The sequence below is a fragment of the Heterodontus francisci genome, chromosome 24 (assembly GCF_036365525.1).
Source record: "Heterodontus francisci isolate sHetFra1 chromosome 24, sHetFra1.hap1, whole genome shotgun sequence".
In the NCBI taxonomy this organism is placed as follows: Eukaryota; Metazoa; Chordata; class Chondrichthyes; order Heterodontiformes; family Heterodontidae; genus Heterodontus; species Heterodontus francisci.
In genome coordinates, this window is record NC_090394.1 from 27,114,406 (window position 1) to 27,133,900 (window position 19,495).

Genomic DNA, 19,495 nt, shown 5'->3' on the forward strand with positions numbered 1-19,495 from the left:
CACATACTCTGTGTTGGTGCTGAAGGAGATGTATATGGCAGTTATATTTTGCACCAGCTCTAACTGAGAAATGGCTCAGTGAATAAATGTATCCTGTGCTAAGCTAATGCCAACCAGAAGACTGCCTAGACTGAGTTAACTAGGGCAGTATTTTGAACACCAAATTGGCCCAGCACCTCAGTGAGGGAGAGGGGAACATCAGTCAGACTGTTCACTCCAGACTGCTGCCTGGTCACCTCTGCTGTGCTTGTGTGGACATGAGCGGAGGATAGGACCAGGCATCACTGTGAATCCCTATAGAGATTAACCTGCTGATGAGGCTTACCCATGGAGCGTGAACTACTGAAAGGCTGCTAATACCCATAGGGCCTCAGTCCAGCATGAGACAGTGCTTTATTAAGAAGGAAGTTAGAGAGAGAAATCTTTTCCAAGTTTTACATTGAATCAATTGGGTGTAGTGTTTTGAAGACATGCACGTCAACAGAAGACAACCTCTGGCAGTGTTACTGTAACATTCAGTCCCTGGATGTAAGTAAATTGCAATTTAATGGGACTGAGGATTCATTTTGTGTCTGCCTTGTTCTCGCAGGGTCATGACTGCTACCCAGTGCTGTTCACTTATGACAGCGGCAAAGACACGGTGTCATTCAGCAGGAAGCTGGATGTTCCTAAGCAGAATGTGCAGCGTGGGATGACAGCTTTGGCAAAGTTCAGGAACCTGGACAAAAATGCCTCTGTTGGTGACAACAACGCCACCCTAGAGTCTCTGCACAAGAACAGCATCAGGTAAGGAGTACGACTGGCCTGCCACCAAAATATGGGGCCACTAGGAGCAGCAAGGTGGTGTAGAGCACAAGAGAGCAGCACTCAGAGTGAGATAGTCGCGGTTTAGACCCCACTCAAACATATCGCATTCAAAATTAGTAGGAGGAAAAGACTAGCTGGGTCACCAGGCCTTCCCCACACTCTCAGTGGCTGTAGCAGTGTGATTAAACACTTCACTGCACCACCCCCACTGCGATGTAATCTTCTGGGAGAGGAGGAAAATAAAACCCCAGGACCTACCTGTCCCTTCCTGTTACATTTAACAGTTAATTTTAAAAAAAAAATTTTGTTTAAAGAATCATAGAAACTTAAAGCACAGAATGAGGCCATTAGGCCTGTCATAATTGTGCTGGCTCTTTGAAAGAGCAGTCATGCTTAGTCGCACATCCCCACTTTCTATCCATAACACTAAGTTCCTTATCCTCAGGTACCTGTCTAATTCCCCTTTAAAGTTATTTATGGAATCCGCTTCCACCAAGATGAACAGTCCTCTAACTTTTCCAACCTCGCCTCATAATTGAATTCCATCATCCCTGGTAACATCCTCTGCAACCTTTCTAACGCCTTTACATCTTTTCTGAAGTGTGTTGCCTAAAATTAACCATAATACTTCAGCTGAGGCCTAACCAGTCACTTATAAAGTTCTAGCGTGACCTCTGCTTTTTTTCCCCCTCTATTTATAAACCCAAGTAACCCATATGCTTTTTAACCACCTTACTGACATTCCCCGTCATCTTTAAAAATTTGTATATATGGACAGCAAGCTCTCTCTGCTCATCTACACTTCTCAAAATCATGCCATTTATAGTCTACTGTCTTTCTATATTAGTCCTCCCAAAGTGCATCACGTCACACTTCTTTGCATTGAACTCCATCTGCCACCATCTTCTGCCCATTTTAACATCCTGTCTGCCATTGTGAAGTCTGCAACTATCCTCATCATTATCTACTACTCTGCCAAGTTTCATATCATCTGCAAATTATATAATGCTGGTCCTGCACACGAGTTAAGACCATTTTTAAAAATTGAAAAGACCAATGGACCCAAAACTGACCCTTGGGGAGAGGCTTCGGTACAGGGCACGGGGCTTCGGTACAGGGCACAGGGACCTCATGAAGGACATCACCAAGTTCATAAAACAATGGAGAGAAGATCAGATAAAATGAAAAGAAATAGGTTGCTCAAGCTCTAAAACCTGAGAATGCGACCTAGAATCATAGAAGTTTACAGCTCAAAAGGAAGCCATTCAGTCCATCACACCTGTGCCAACTCAATGAAAGAGCTACCACTTAGCTCCATTCATTAAACCATTTTTCCCCATGCACTTTTAACTGCTTAAAATAGTTATCTACAGCTGTGTTGTATGTAAGTGGGGATTGACTAGGTTTTGGTATCAGAGCTGGGACAAGCCAGCAGTAGCTGTCCATATGTACCTGCTTCTGAGGAAAATTCAGTTTCGGCATGACTTGTGAGGAGTCACTTTCCATTTTCAATGATAGTGAAAAGCAAAGGAACTTTTCAACTTGCAGGTAACTTCAGGGTGTTGATGCCTCCACCTCTGGTGTGGACTTTCCATTGCAGCTGCTCTTGTGTGGCCAGTTACAACCTCTGGCCACTGCACAGCTCTCCCAGATTGCACCACAGGTTCATCTTGTAGCTCATAAAAGTTCGTATATTGGTGAGCAGTTTCCCGGAGGAACTCCACTGCTCAGCAGACCTAAGAAGCTGGAGGATCAGCTCAGTTGTCGTCAATCAGGAGAAAGAAAGAATGAAGAAGTTGTGGGACTCTGTAGGTACAGTCGAGGAGAAGGGTTCCTGAGAGGCAGCAAAAGAAAATGACTTGGAGGGAGAATTGTGGAAGGCAGGACTGTAAAGACCAAATGGAAAGGCCATTGATGTGGAGGAGCGGGAGAGAAGCAGTCACCAATAATGGAGATCACCGGAAATGGGTCTTGGAGGGATTTGAAAACAAGAAAGAATGAGATCAAACATTGATTCAGTTGGTTAGCAGTTGCATAATAGAAAGTGAATTTAATTATTGTGGGTCTTGTAAGTGAAAAATTAGTTCCACAAACATAGCTATTTATGTAACACAGAGCCTATAAATGTTCAATCCAGGAAATCATTTAGACCAATCAAGCTGTTCATTCAGGAGATATTGAACCCAACCAGGAAGTATTGGTCCAGACCCTCAACTTGTCTGGATTATAACTTGTTTTCATCCAGCAATGTTCAAACTTTTATTTTCTTATAATGAATTCAGCATTCTGGGTGACTCAATGTACCACACCCACAGAGACTGGCTTGAGAACGAATCAGACAGTCCTTTATGTAATGTCTAATATTGCGTTTTCTATTGATTCAATTATTTGTTTAGTTTTATTTTTGCACAAGTTTCTGATGTTTTATCTGCCTCTTTAAACTCCTCCTTTACTATAAACCATTCCCAGTGAATGAGCTTCTAACTTCTCAGGCTTCTTGCTAATATCTCTGTTGCGCAAGTGCATTGAATTGTAAAGGACCAACCTTTCTTTCCTCCAACCCTCTCCACATCTTCATCCCATTCCCTGTCATTATTTTTTCTATTTTTGCTGTTACCTTCCCCATCTCCTTCCCTCTCCCCTCTCAATCTCTTTCCTGTTCTGCATCTCTCCTTCCCCTCCACGTTTCTCTCTCTCTCTACCCCCTTCTCTACCCTGTGGAAAAACATATGGCAATCCATCCTCAGCAGTTTCTTTATTAACATAATATCACTGACACAGTTAATATTCTTATCGGTTGCATTTTATTTGCTTCAGGTAGAAGTGTCTGAGTTCATAAATAACATCATACAAAATGCACAATAGGTTAGCTTGAGGTATTTGTCTCCATACCCAAAAGAAGTCTTGGCCCAAGTTGATAGCAGAATATATGGAACCAAGAGGGGTAAATGGAATTACGATACAGATTAGCCATGACCTAATTGAATGAGGAACAGGCTCAAGAGGCTGAATGACATACTCCTATTCCTATGTTGGATGATATTTTAAAACATTCTCCATCTTGCCTCTATATAACATGCTATTTGCCTGCCTCCAAACTAGCTTCCTACAAGGACAAGTATCCTCAACTTTATTCACATTGCCTTTCATTTATGGCTTACACCTTGCCACACTGAGTAAGTTACCCATGAGCAGTTTGTCTGTCACTTAAGAAATCAACTGATGTATTGCAGAATTGCAGAACATTCTAGTACAGATTCTGTTAGAATGAGAAAAACAGTTTTTTGACTTAATAGCCCATAAATTGTATCTTAACAACAAAAAATGTAGTATCTGCATATATGGCTGAATTCCTGTTCAAAATCTGCAGATGACTCAAATCTTGGAAGTATTGTGAACTGTGAAGAGGATAGTGATAGATTTCAAGAGAACATAGATATAGGTGGAATGGGCGGAAACATTTAAATTAATGCAGAGAAGTGTGAAGTAATACATTTTGACAGGAAGAAGGAGGAGAGACAATATAAACTAAAGAATACAATTTTAAAGGGGGTACAGGAACAGAGAGATCTGGGGGTATATGTACAGAAATCATTGAACGCGGCAGGGCAGGTTCAGAAGCAGGTTATAAGGCATATGGGATCCTCGGTTTTATAAATAGAGGCATAGAGTACAAAAGTAAGGAAGTTATGGTGAACCTTTATGAAACACTGGTTCGGCCTCAACTGCAGTATTGAGAACAATTCTGGGCACCATACTTATGAAGACTTTAGAAAGAAAAAGATTTGCAAGAATGGTTCCAGGGATGAGCAACTTCAGTTGCATGGATAGGTTGGAGAAGCTGGGGTTGTTCTCAGAAGAGATGGTTGAGAGGAGATTTGATAGAGGTGTTGAAAATCATGAAGGGTCTGGACAGAGTAGATAGGAAGAAACCCTTCCTTAAGTGGAAGAGTCGAGAACCAGACGACACCAATCTAGGGTGATTGGCAAAAAAAAACCCCAAGGCGACATGATGATTTATGCAGCGAATGGTTAGGATCTGTAATGCACTGCCTGAGAATGTGGTGGAGGCAGATTCAATCATGGCTTTCATAGGGAATTGGATATTTATCTGAAGAGAAAAGATTTGCAGGGCGAAGGCAAAAGACGGGGCAGTGGAATTAGCTCAGTTGCTCTTGCAGAGAGCTGTAATGAACATGATAGGCCGAATACTTCAGTGCGGTCACCATTCTATGATTCCATTCTGTGGTTAGTAAAGACCAATCAGAACTCTACATAATGCACCATTATCTATTATATTCTTAAATGGGACCAAACACATCCTATAACTGTTAAGACAGAACACAGCCATGCAGGTCACATTTCCCTCCACCCCAGTACTGTTTTTGATTTACTATTGGTGAGTGTGCTGACCATACAGCCCATATAGCTAGAGTTTGCACATGCTGAGTGCCCTAACAGTCAGACCCAAAACCAGATCAGACTAGCCTTCCCTTGGCTCTACTGCTATGCCTGTCCCACCAACCCAGCTTCCTTCCTATTTGCCAACAAGGCCACCAGGAATCTGCTAGTGCGTTTCAGCTGGGGCAAATGATTTTCTATCACTTGGGTACACTTAGCAACGTGATGTTCCGTTGCCTTTACACAAATCGTAATGCTCGGTTGGGCTGTGTGGGAAGAGTGTAGAAATTTGCAGGGTATCACAAAGAACAAAACGACCTGCCCAGTTTCTGTATTTCTAGATATATGAAAGGCAAATCAAAACTTTGTCCTTAACTCTTAATTTTCATTACAGCCAAATCTCCATTATTGAGGGTGGAAAGAAGAACTGTTCTAAGTTTTGCACCACTGGTATGGATGGAGGAATGGCAATCTGGGATATTAAGGTAAGACCCACCTGCTCTTAAAAGTTACATTGACCTCTTTCTCTCTTCTACACTTCCACCCCCCACCTCACCCCCACACCCCGCAACCCCAACCTCTCCACTACCAGATCTCAACTCAGCAAGTTCAGGAGCAACCTCCTTATACGTAGAACCATGATGTGATACATGAATATACTGCCTAATGTGGTACTGAGCTACATAGACCAGGAAGCAAAACGTTCTGTGCTAAGTTAGTTAATCTCAGCCAAGGCATAACTTGGGGCCTGCTACTTTTTGCCTCAGCACCCCTAGTCTAGGAAGATGGAAGAATAAGGAGCCAATATTCCCACCAGACTGATCACATGTGTGAAAAGTAGGCTAAAGAAAATATGAGCCCCTCATGATAAAATAGGCTACCAACATTTAGAATGTTTTTCTCTTTTAAAGGTACAAGTTGTTGCTGTCTGTTACGTTATCATTTTTTAAAGACTCTTAGAGATTTAATAAAACTGTATTTATGTTGTAGTTCATTTACTGTTCAAACGTTAGGCTTAGTTGGCACCTGTGATCTCACGCTATCCAAAAACCACTGCTATTTTCCAGTTACAGCATCCAACTTTTCCTTACATCAATCTGCAATGCTGACTTTAACCACCAGGTGATGGAGTGGGTTAACAGAGACATTTCCATCGTCCCAGCTGAAGGAGCAAAAGCTTTAAGGGCTGCACCTGGCATAAATTAGTATTATGACTGTGAGCACAGCACAAACCTGCTTACAGTTTGGCACAAGCTGGCAAAACTCAAAAAGGCCATAAGGTTGAAGGCCGAGTTGGGAAATGGAAAACATTCTACTGTTTTTGGAGTTGAGATGTTTTTCCAAGGTTTTGGTTAGTCAAATGTTTTTAAAAATGGAATGATAGAAGTTTTGATCAGTATCTGACTTGTGATCTACCAATCCTGGATCTCCTCATTGCTGACGCTGGGAGCCAAAATTAGAGTTCCACTCCCAACATTGTGTCATCCCTCATCTGTTACAAACAGCACAAAAACATCTTTTTTTAAAGGAGTGTATTGTGGCATCCTTGTTTTTAAAAACTTGCTAAGCTGTTTTATATTTTTTCCAGACCCTGGAGGCCGATTTGAAAGACTTGAAGATAGTCTAAATCACTGGACCAGTCTCTTTGAAATCTGCAAGTCCTTAAATTGTCCTGTCACACACCCCGCTTAACGCAACATGTTTTCAACCAATTCTGATAAGACAAATGATGTTGAAATGGGTATCGCCCTTTATAATAACCCATGTATCTAACAATATTATGTACTCGTAAAGGTACAGGAGTCTCACATTCAGTGAATTGCTTTGCAAAGACTCTGTGCTCTACTTTTAAATGCTGCATATGGTGCCTTGGGCAAGTCCCAGTTACAATCCTCAGGGATTTGTCAGTTTATACTCAAGATTTTTCTTTTAACTGAGAAGAGAAAATGGAGCAAGAATCTGTGCTGTTTAATTATTTTCAGGCTATCTTTGCTGGTCATAAGATGAAATCTGTATTAAAATTCTTGCAATAATAAAATGAACTAATCAAGCACATTTTAGTTTTCCTATTATTTTTTTCTGATTGCAGTCATGGATAAACAAATCCTTTGAATAAGCAATTTTTCCATTGAATTTGGACAAAAAGCAAAAAACTGCCTTTTCTGTGACGAGAAGGGACAAGAGGTATTGGGTATCACAAAGGGTTCATGCCTGAAGTATTTTGTTTGTTTTATACCATTGTCAGCCTGACTTTTGCTGAGTTTCTAGTATCTTCTGTTTCCATTTCAGTTCTGGGGCTGTTTACACATATCTTTCATGGTGCCATCCAATGGCTCGACTGAGATAACCTTTGTATTTCATTGAGCACTTTCCAGCTTTAAAATAACATCTGTTCAACCACAATTTATGCAGAGAAGTTTATGGGAGATTTAACAGAGGTGTTCAAAATTATGAAGGGTTTTGATGGAGTAAATAAGGAGGGTAGGTAACCAGAGGACACAGATTTAAGACAATTACAGAAAAGGGGGGGGGAGGAAGAATGGGAATTTTTTTTTTAAGCTGTGGTTATGATCTGGAAGGCACTGCCTGAAAGGGTGGTGGAAGCAGATTCAATAGGAACATTCAAAAGGAGAATTAGATATATACTTGAAAAGGAAAAATTTTCAAGACTATGGGGAACAGCAGGGGGTGTGGGACTAATTGAATAGCTCTTTCAAAAGGCACAATGGATTGAACGATGTCCTTCTGTGATGTACGATTCTAATGAATTCATTAACCCCAACTTTGCAAATTATTTACAGGCTATTAAAACCATTAGCTCCCTTTCTGCATTCATTGTTCTCAACCGTTCACAACAGCTATTCTCTGCTTTCTGTGTCTTGGTCAATGTTAGATACAGAGTAAAGCTCCCTCTGCAATGTCCCCATCAAACACTCCCAGGACAGGTACAGCACGGGGTTAGGTACAGAGTAAAGCTCCCTCGACACTGTCCCCATCAAACAAAGAACAGTACAGCACAGGAACAGGCCATTCGGCCCTCCAAGCCTGCGCTGATCTTGATGCCTGCCGAAACTAACACCTTCTGCACTTCCGGGGCCCATATCCCTCTATACCCTTCCTATTCATATATTTGTCAAGATGTCTCTTAAACATCGCTATCGTACCTGCTTCCACCACCTCCCCTGACAGCAAGTTACAAGCACTCGCCACCCTCTGAGTAAAAAAAACCTGCCTCGCACATCCCCTCTAAACTTTGGCCCTCGCACCTTAAATCTATGTCCCCTAGTAACTGACTCTTCCACCCTGGGAAAAAGCTTCTGACTATCCACTCTGTCCATGCCACTCATAACTTTGTAAACCTCTATCATGTCGCCCCTCCACCTCCGTCGTTCCAGTGAAAACAATCCGAGTTTTTCAAACCTCTCCTCATAGCTAATGCCCTCCAGACCAGGCAACATCCTGGTAAACCTCCTCTGTACCCTCTCCAAAGCCTCCACTTCCTTCTGGTAGTGTGGCGACCAAAATTGCACGCAATATTCTAAGTGTGGCCTAACTAAGGTTCTGTACAGCTACAACATGACTTGCCAATTTTTATACTCTATGCCCCGACCGATGAAGGCAAGCATGCCGTATGCCTTCTTGACTACCTTATCCACCTGCGTTGCCACTTTCAGTGACCTGTGGACCTGTACGCCCAGATCTCTCTGCCTGTCAATACTCCTAATGGTTCTGCCATTTACTGTATACCTCCCACCTGCATTATACCTTCCAAAATGCATTACCTCACATTTGTCCAGATTAAACTCCATCTGCCATTTCTCCACCCAAGTCTCCAACCGATCTATATCCTGCTGTATCCTCTGACAATCCTCATCATTATCCGCAACTCCACCAACCTTTGTGTCGTCCGCAAACTTACTAATCAGACCAGCTACATTTTCCTCCAAATCATCTATATATACTACAAACAGCAAAGGTCCCAGCACTGATCCCTGCGGAACACCACTAGTCACATCCCTCCATTCAGAAAAACACCCATCCACTGTTACCCTCTGTCTTCTGTGACTGAGCCAGTTCTGTATCCATCTTGCCTTTTGCACCAGTCTACCATACGGGACCTTGTCAAAGGCTTTACTAAAGTCCATATAGACAACATCCACTGCCCTTCCCTCATCAATCATCTTCGTCACTTCCTCAAAAAACTCAATCAAATTAGTAAGACACGACCTCCCCTTCACAAAACCATGCTGTCTCTCGCTAATAAGTTCGTTTGTTTCCAAATGGGAGTAAATCCTGTCCCAAAGAATCCTCTCTAATAGTTTCCCTACCACTGACGTAAGGCTCACCGGCCTATAATTTCCTGGATTATCCTTACCACCCTTCTTAAACAAAGGAACAACATTGGCTATTCTCCAGTCCTCTGGGACCTCACCTGTAGCCAATGAGGATGCAAAGATTTCTGTCAAGGCCCCAGCAATTTCTTCCCTTGCCTCCCCCAGTATTCTAGGGTAGATCCCATCAGGCCCTGGGGACTTATCTACCTTAATGCTTTGCAAGACACCAACACCTCCTCCTTTTTGATAATGAGATGACAGACTATCTGCACTCCCTTCCCTAGGCTCATCATCCACCAAGTCCTTCGCCTTGGTGAATACTGATGCAAAGTACTCATTTAGCACCTCACCCATTTCCTCTGGTTCCACGCATAGATTCTCATCTCTGTCCTTGAGTGGGCCAACCCTTTCCCTGGTTACCCTCTTGCTCTTTATATATGTATAAAAAACCGTGGGATTTTCTTTAATCTTGTTTGCCAATGACTTTTCATGACCCCTTTTAGCCCTCCTAACTCCTTGCTTAAGTTCCTTCCTACTGTCTTTATATTCCTCAAGTGCTTCATCTGTTCCTAGCCTTCCAGCCCTTACAAATGCTTCCTTTTTCTTTTTGACTAGGCTCACAATATCCCGTGTTATCCAAGCTTCCCGAAACTTGCCAAACTTGTCTTTCTTCCTCACAGGAACATACTGGTCCTGGATTCTAATCAGCTGACGTTTGAAAGACTCTCACATGTCAGATGTTGATTTACCCTCAAACAGCCGCCCCCAATCTAAATCTAAATTCTTCTGGCCCACTCTCTCTTGGTCAGACCTTTTTAAGGGTATTCCTGCTCTTCAACTATCCTACTGCGGTGTATCGACCTGAATTGTTTTGTTACATTGTTTTTAGATGCGAGTGGGCTTTGTACTTGTTCTGTTTTTAATTCATGTCAGTATTTGTGATTATCCCTTGTCTGTGGCTAATGGTGCCACCTTGTGGTGTCAGTCAAAACTACACACACAACTAGACAGGAAAATAAGGCCATTTAGCTCTTCAAGCCTGTTCTGCCATTCAATGAGAGAGAGCATGGCTAATCTGTGACCTAACTTCATATATCTGCCTTTGCTCCATATTCCTTAATACCTTTGGCGAACAAAAAACTATCTCTTTTAAAATTAATTGATCTAGCATCAATTGTTGTTTGCAAGAGTTCCAAACTTCTACTGCCTTTTGGATGAAGAAATGTTTCCTAATTACACTCCTGAAAGGTTTGGCTCTAGTTTTTAGACAATACCTCTAGACCTAGATGCCCCAACTAGCAGAAATTGTTTCTCCCAATCAACCCTGTTCCCCTTAATATCTTGAGTACCTCGATCAAATCACCCCTTAACCTTATAAATTCCAGGGAATACAACTCTCGTTTGTTCAGTCTCTCCTCGTAGCTTAACCCATGGAGTCCAGGTATCATTTTCGAAATCTATGCTGCACTCCCTCCAAGGCAAATATATTCCTCCTAAGGTGTGGTGCCCAGAACTCTCAGTACTCAATGTGATTGAACTGGGCCTTTGTAGAACTGAAGGATGACTTCTACCTCCTTGTATTCTATTCCTTTAGAGGAAGGCCAGCATTCCATTAGCCTTGTTACTTTAAATATCATGAACAGGTACAGAAAGGAAGGATCTATGTACCTGGGCCCCTAAACTGCTTTAGACCTCCACAAGCATGACGCCGAGCTTCCGGTTGCTTGCCATTTTCAACTCACCACACTGCTCTCTCAGCCACATTTCTTTCCTTGGCCTGCTGCAAGCTCGGGGAATAGCAGCTCATCTTTCATAGGTACTCTACAGCCTTGTAGACTCAACATTGAGTTCAACAATTTCAGAGCATTTTTATTTTATTTTTTAACCACTGCCTGCCTTAAGCTCATTATCCCTACTCTCTGTCTCTTTCCACTCAGCCAATTTCCTAACCACGTCAATAATTTGCCTACAATTCCATAAGCTTCAACTTTAGATAACTGTCTCGTATTGGCGACTTTATTGAATGCCTACTGGATTGACTGCTATCCCACCAATTACTATATACTTCAAAGTACCAGCTAGACCAAAGCAAAATACTGTAGAAGCTGAAAATCTGAAATAACAGAAAATATTCAGCAGGTCAGGCAGCACCTGAGAAACCGTTAATAGGCTGGATTTTACACAGCTAGCAGGGGTCCTGATGTCAGGCCAAAAAGGTGAAGGGAACCTCGGACATTTGGGGGTCCCCGTTCCATTAAGGAGAAAAATCAGAGGGAGAGCAGGGCCACCGGCAGCAGTAGCCTCTGCTGGAACTGCAGCAGGCCCTGGTGCAGTGCTGAAGCCTTGGACTGCAGGTAAATGGGGAATGGGCTCACTGGGGCCAGTCAGGCAGGCCCTGGAATGGGGAGGGTGGGGGGGTGGATGATGGCACAGGGGCAGCCTCTGTGGGCTACAGATTGTTCAAGCTGGAGTGTCTACCTCACCTCCCCACATGGAGGCCACCTGGTTTTACTGGGCAGCCTCCGCACATGGTGGAGGGCCCCCTGCCACTGGTAAAATAAAAAATGCCAGTGGCAGCGAGAAGAGGCCCTTAAGTGGCCATTGATTGGTCACCTATGAGCCTCAATTGGCCTCAGGGCAGGAAGGCCATCCTCGACCTTCCCTGCCCCAGACTAAATTCAATGGTGTTAGAAGGTGAAGGGAACTTCATTCCCCCCCCCCCCCTCCCCCGGGCCTTCCCTCACAATTTTATGTGCTCCTCCCCCCCGCCCAGCCCTAGAAGGCTCTTAAAATTCAGCCCAATGTTTCAGGTTGATAACCTTTCATTTTTCCAGTGCTGACAAAAAGTCATTGTTCTGAAACGTTAACTCTGTTTTTCTCTCCACAGATGCTGCCCGACCTGCTGCGTAGTTCCAGTATTTTTTGTTTTTATACCAGCTTATACTCACTATTACGTGCCTCTGTACGTGACTGTCTGCTCTGATACCCATGCCTTGCCAAAATTACTATGCTCCAACATGCCGGTATAAAGATCATACATTTAAATACTTTCAAACATCCTAAATTATCTTTTTGATATCATACAACACAAAATTAACATAACACTTGTGAATAAGGATTTTAAAGTCAGAGAAGTGATTTCTGTTGCACACCACACAATTACAAGCATATGCTATAGTCATAGGGGATATAACACGAGTGTGAACTGCTCTTGTATGAGGCAACATAAGATGCATTGAAGTAACATAACTTTATTAGAACTGTAGAATTTGTAGTGTCCAGCACTCTTACTCTCAACCATATGGAATGTGTTTTTCAATCACTCTAGTCTTCGTTCTTTCTCTGCTGCTTCCTAGCCCTGTTTGTTTTCTTTCTGCTAATGACAGCATTCCAGTGAAAGCAGCACCAAAATTCTGGTGGAGTGTGGTGAAGATACAATAAAAATTCAAATGAAAACACTAACATATAAATGTGGTGTGGGATTTTCGAGTGTGAATAAGTTAATGGGAAATACCTTCCTCTGTAATTTAGTATATTAGCTACATAAGTACTGTTTAGTTAATGTTGATTTTGAGTTTAGTTATGGTAAAAATCTTTGAAGAACTACACAACACGAATTCATGTTTTATCAGTCTGGGGAGTTCATATCTCGTTTTAAAGTTAACGGTAGGGACTGAGGTCATATTAGTATTTCCTCTTCCTCTTCACTGAAGCCACTCGAGACTGTAATAAGGGCTTTCTTTGGTGATGGTCTTTGTGCTTGCACTTTCAGAAATGGTTTCCAAACTATTCTGTTTAGGTTTTACCATAGGCATGAATGGGCTTTCCTAGTCATTGTGGTTAACTTTCTCAATTATGCCCTCATGCTTCCATTAATATTCTTTCCTGTTATGGATATACAGGAAGACATGATTTTTTTTGGTTTGTGGAATGGTTTCTTCCTCAGGTTCCTCGTTTGAATCTAGATCATGGTTGCTGGATTTTATCGGTTGTTTTGATTCCTCAGTCCTATGATATGAGTTAGGGCCATCGATTCTTCTCCCTGCCTTCACTAGCAGCATTAGTAGTTCTGGCAACACTTGGCTAAATGATTCCATGTGATTATGGCATTTATATTCAGACAAAAGCATTGGTCTGGATGATTATTTTTACATCGCCTCCAACATGATTGATCGATTCCTCAATTTGAAGCTCTAGGCCCAGTGGCCTGTACCTCACTACCATTGCTGATGCAGTCTCCATCCCAAATGCTATTTTGAGAGTTTGCCAACAGTTCCCCTTGTATTAATGTTTCCTTCAAACCACAATTTCATAGTTGAGAACTCCACCAAAGTTGCATTTCGTAGTTTCCTCAGTTCTGCCATAAACCAAGAAATATTTTCATCATCCCTTTCACTCCTCAGGTTAGACTTGAATCGTTCTGCAATAACGAGTGGTTTTGAGCTCATGTTGCTCTTTGATCACTTGGACTAACTCCTCATACATTTTGTCTTTTGGCTGGGCAAGAGCAATCAGATTATCAACGTATATGTTGCAGGCCCACAGATCGTAACCAAAACTACTCACTTTATCACAACCTTCCTCAAAATGAAAATATAATCTTCCGATATACTTACTCCAGCTTGACCCCATTTGACATTCTCCAATTTTTCCAATATAGACATCATTAAAAAAAGTAACAAGGTGGCCACTGCCTAAGTAATAAAGAAGTGCAATATTCAATCTTATCAATGCACTGACCTTAAACCACATTACTACTGTTTTATCTGAATAACCACTCGTATTGGTGTATTATTAACTAGCTGCTTTTATTTCCAGATCGTCTCAAAAATTCCCGTCCAGGACAAAGAAGGCTGTGATTGTACCAGCCTCTCTACCATATTTGTCCTCACCCACCTAATGGTTTCCTAAAAATTCAAATGCCATTAAGAATCTGTCAAGAAATGGAATAAAATTAGATTCAATAAATTTACTTTGATCAGAGATATGGGCTGAATCAGCTGAGCCCTCACTGGTCTCAATCATCAGTAATCACTTCCAATTCAAGGACCCAATAGTGCAATTTCTCCTTTTCATCAGAACTAATGAAGGGTCACTGACCTGAAACGTTAACTCTGCTTCTCTCTCCACAGATGCTGCCAGACCGGCTGAGTATTTCCAGCATTTCTTGTTTTTATTTCATTTCACTCCTGTTCACTGGCAGACAATACTTTCCATAAGCAGAGTCCCTTATATAAGGAATCTTATTGAATGCCCATATAGTTTAGCTTGCCCATGGTTAACAATTAATTACATTATAATTGTTCACTGCAGAATATGTGTAATGTCCACCACCCTCAACTCTAAAGATAGAAAATAACATTGCCAGACTAATTAACAGGAGAAGCTGAACAGTCTGGAGCTCTTTTCTCTAGAAAAGAGAAGGCTAAGGGGTGACCTAATAGAGGTCTTTAAAATTATGAAGGGGTTTGATCAGGTAGACATGCAGATGTTTTCACTTTGTAGGTGGAGACCAAAACTAGGGGCTATAAATATAAGATAATCACCAGTAAATCCAATAAGAAATTCAGAAGAGATGTCTTTCCCCAAAGAGTGGTAAGAATGTGAAATTCATTTAAAAGGAAATTAGATAAGCACATGGGAGAAAGGAATGGGTTATGCTGATAGGGTTAGATGAAGACAGGCAGGAGGAGGCTTGTGCAAAGCATAAATGCTGGCACAGACCAGCTGGATCAAATGGCTTTTTAATAGGATCTGGGCATCACTGGCAAGGCCAGCATTTATTGCACATCTCTAACTGCCCTTGAAAAGGTTTGTGCACTTTAGATGCAATGTAATTTTATTTAATACCTACAGACAAAGCACGTGGTCAAATTTATTTACAGGTAAAATGCACAGAAGCAAAAGGATATTATAATAACAATAATCAAACTTTATATATTAACTGTCAAATTTAAATTCTTAGTCATTTCTAATGGGGGTTACAGGAGATCGCTTCCAAAGTTCCTATCAATACAATATATGAAGGTTAGACAAAGATGACTGAAAACTCCAAGGACGAGTTGTGAGGCATGATCATATTTTAAGATCAAATAATTTATCAATACACAGGCTACCAAAATGCTAATAGGATTTTAATACTAAAGCAGACTCAGATCTGTTTTGATATCTGACAACTGGGAAAAAAAACTAAATTTGAAATGAAAGAGCATATAAATTGATTAATTCAGGATCAAAGGCTTACTGGACTATGACCCAGTGATGCCATCTGTTTTTCAAGGAAGCACTTGGATATCAACTCAAGCTGACATAGCACTAAAACTATAATATACACACACACAAACACCCCTCCAAGGCGACAAGCCTATATTTATCAGCACACACTTACCAAAAGACAGATAGCAACATCCTTTGCAAATAAAAAAACACCATTGTCACTGAGCTGTTAGGCTTGTGAGGCAAGTACAACTTACAGATGACTGATCTGAAACACCAGGCAACAATGCCTTTCTTGGCTCAGCAGAATTATTCTACTGTGAGACGTGAGATATTAAAAACGTGAAATGATTCTTTGACAATTGCAAGTTGCCTACCTATCACGCTTTCTGGGAAGTGGCAAAATATAACAACCATAGCTTCATGAGTCAGTGTCACCACAGCCATAACTGTGTGAATGATACAATACTTTCCGATACAGGGCTGTCCATATAGGACCAATATAGAACCTACTAGTAACCAGTCAGTCATTACTGGAGTACCTCAAAACATATGCTTTTTAAAATCAAGGGTTTGAGGTCTTTCCAAGAGATTAGATAAACCTAAAGTAGCTCATTATGCTGTGTCACAGTAACAGTAACTAACTGGATGATATAGAAAGTTCAGCAGTCTATTTATCTGTCTTGACATCTAAAATGGGCTGTACAGATACAATCAATTTACACTGTTGTTCAGTAATGGGATTACGGTTCCAATCACAAAGGAAATTAAGCCTCTGTCTTAACTGCTACATCACTCAGTCACTATCACACCACTTGGAAACCTCCTTAGTCCTGTCAACTCAACAAAATTTGCTAAGTTACTTTGCAGTCAATTTTCTGTGAAAGTTTCAGAGAACAGCTATAAAATAAAAGGGCATCATTCTCTCCATGATGCATTGCACTAAAGTAGAAATGTGCTCTCCTTACATTAGAAGGAAATCACTGATGAGCAGCATTAGTCAATGATAATACTTATGCTTTTCAGTGAACAGCAGAATTTTTCCACCTTAACAAAATGACTTTAAAGTGGAGTCCTCCGCAAGTCTGAGGAAGGTGAAGGGCACGTGCAGTAGCAGAGAACCTTGCAGCTGATAATTTTGCTTTTATGTCTGAAATAAGACTGTGTAAGAGGCAAAAAGGCACTATGTTAGGTATGGAGCAAAACACCCACGTTTCAAAACAGTTAATTCAGACTGAGCTTAAACATCTTAAAAGTTCCATTATCTTACACCAATCTGTGCAAATTAATATTAGGATGTTGTACCTTGAACAATTCTGTACTAGTGTTTGTAGCTTCTACATTATGTGTACTTTTCCTACCACAGCAATATGTGCAAGAATAAAGCTTTATAGCAAACATAAATGAGAGAAATTTACATGCCAAAAAGAGCATCTCCAATTGATCGTGTTGTCAGAACATAACATACTGATGGGACAAGTCCAGTTGATAATAGTTGCACTCCCATCAAAAGCCCTTGTTGCCTAACAGAGTTGCAATGAGTATTTGTCAGTCCTTGGATGAATTGTTCTTCCCATTACCCACGGGTGTCAGCAGGCTGCCAGTTGTATTCCCAGGTACCATTACTTATCTATATGCCTGAACTGACAAGTGGCCACGAACTAGTCAATACAGGTGCATCAAATCAAAATCTGACCATGTCCCTCACCTGGCGTCAATATCATTGGCAGTAAAGCACTTTGGGACATCTTGTGGTCTTGAAAAGCACTCTATAAATGCAATTTTTTTTCTTTCACACATGGAGTAGAAGTGAATAGATAATGAGCAGGAACAGATTCTGGGTACTGCCTGTGCGGAGTTTGCAAGTTCTCCCTGTGACCGCGTGGGTTTTCGCCAGGTGCTCCGGTTTCCTCCCACAGCCAAAGACTTGCAGGTTGATAGGTAAATTGGCCATTGTAAATTGCCCCTAGTGTAGGTAGGTGGTAGGGATTATGGGATTACTGCAGGGTTAGTATAAATGGGTGGTTGTTGGTCGGCACAGACTCGGTGGGCCGAAGGGCCTGTTTCAGTGCTGTATCTCTAAATAAAAATAAAATAAGCAGGAGCATTAGAATAATAGAATGGTTACAGCACACAAGGAGGCCTTTTGGCCCATCATGTCTGTGCCTGCTCTCTGCAAGAGCAACTCACCTGGTCCTGCAATTTTCTTTGTCTTCAGAAGTGATGGAAGGGGTCGTCAACAGTGCTTTCAAGCGGCACTTGCTCAGCAATAACCTGCTCACAGACGCTCAGTTTGGGTTCCACCAGGGTCACTCAGCTCCTGACCTCATTACAGCCTTTTTCCAAACATGGACTAAAGAGCTGAACTCCAGAAGTGAGAGGAAGATGCCTTGACATCAAGGCAGCATTCGACCCAGTATGACATCAAGGAGCCCTAGCAAAACTGGAGTCAATGGGAATCGAGGGAAAACTCTCCACTGGTTAGTCTCATACCTAGCACAAAGGAAGATAGTTGTGGTTGTTGGAGGTCAATCATCCCAGTCCCAGGACATCACTGCAGGAGTTCCTCAGGGTAGTGTCCTAAGCTCAACCATCTTCAGCTGTTTCATCAATGAGATTCCCTCCATCATAAGATCAGATGTGGGGATGTTCGCTTATGATTGCACAATGTTGAGCACCATTCGCAACTCCTCAGATACTGAAGCAGCCCATGTCCATATGCAGCAAAACCTGGACAACATCCAGGCTTGGGCTGATAAGTGACAAGTAACATTCGCACCACACAAGTGGCAGGCAATGACCATCTCAAACAAGAAATAATCTAACCATCTCCCCTTTATGTTCAATGGCATTACCATCGCTGATTCCCCCACTATCAACATCCTGCAGGTTACCATTGACCAGAAACAGAACTGGACCAGCCACATAAATACTGTGGTTAAAAGAGCAGGTCAGAGGCTGGGAATTCTGCAGCGAGTAACTCACCTCCTGATTCCCCAAAGCCTGTCCACCATTTACAAGGAACAAGTCAGGAGTGTGATGGAATACTCTCCACTGCCTGAATGAGTGCAGCTCCAACAATACTCAAGAAGTTCAACACCATCCAGGACAAAGCAACCGACTTGATTGGCACCCCATCCACCACCTTCAACATTCACTCCCTTCACCACCGATGCACAGTGGCAAAAGTGTGTACTATCTACAAGATGCACTGCAGCAATTCACCAAAACTCCTTCGACAGCACCTTCTAAACCAGTGACCTCTACCACCTAGAAGGACAAGGGCAGCAGATGCATGGGAACACCTCCACCTGCAAGTTCCCCTCCAAGACACACACCATCCTGACTTGGAACTATATCACCGTTCCTTCACGGTCACTGGTTCAAAATCCTGGAACTTGCTTCTTAACAGCACTGTGGGTGTACCTACACCCCAAGGACTGCAGCAGTTCAAGAAGACAGCTCACCATCACCTTCTCAAGGGCAATTAGGGATGGGCAATAAATGCTGGCTTAGACAGCGACACCCACGTCCCATGAACAAATAAAAAAAAAATTATCCAATTCTCTTTTGAAATCCACGATTGAATCTGCCTCCACCACGCTCTTAGGCAGTGCATTCTAAATCCTAACCACTCACTGCATAAAAAAGATTTTCATGCTGCCGTTGCTTCTTTTTCCAATCACCTTAAACTGGTGCTCTCTGGCTCTCGATGCTTCCGACATAGGAATGGTTTC

The 19,495-nt window shown here is 42.0% G+C and overlaps 1 protein-coding gene across 2 annotated transcripts in view; it reads left to right on the forward strand.

The window, feature by feature from the left end:
• Positions 1-7,263, forward strand: part of LOC137383261 (actin-related protein 2/3 complex subunit 1B-A-like) — a 47,904-nt gene extending 40,641 nt beyond the window's left edge. For both annotated transcript variants that reach the window (XM_068055799.1, XM_068055800.1), the window contains exons 8-10: positions 590-786; positions 5,603-5,693; positions 6,797-7,263. In XM_068055799.1, the coding sequence (XP_067911900.1) occupies positions 590-786; positions 5,603-5,693; positions 6,797-6,835 (327 nt within the window). In that variant the 3' untranslated portion in view covers positions 6,836-7,263. The remainder of the gene's footprint in view (positions 1-589; positions 787-5,602; positions 5,694-6,796) is intronic.
• Positions 7,264-19,495: the final 12,232 nt, after the last annotated feature.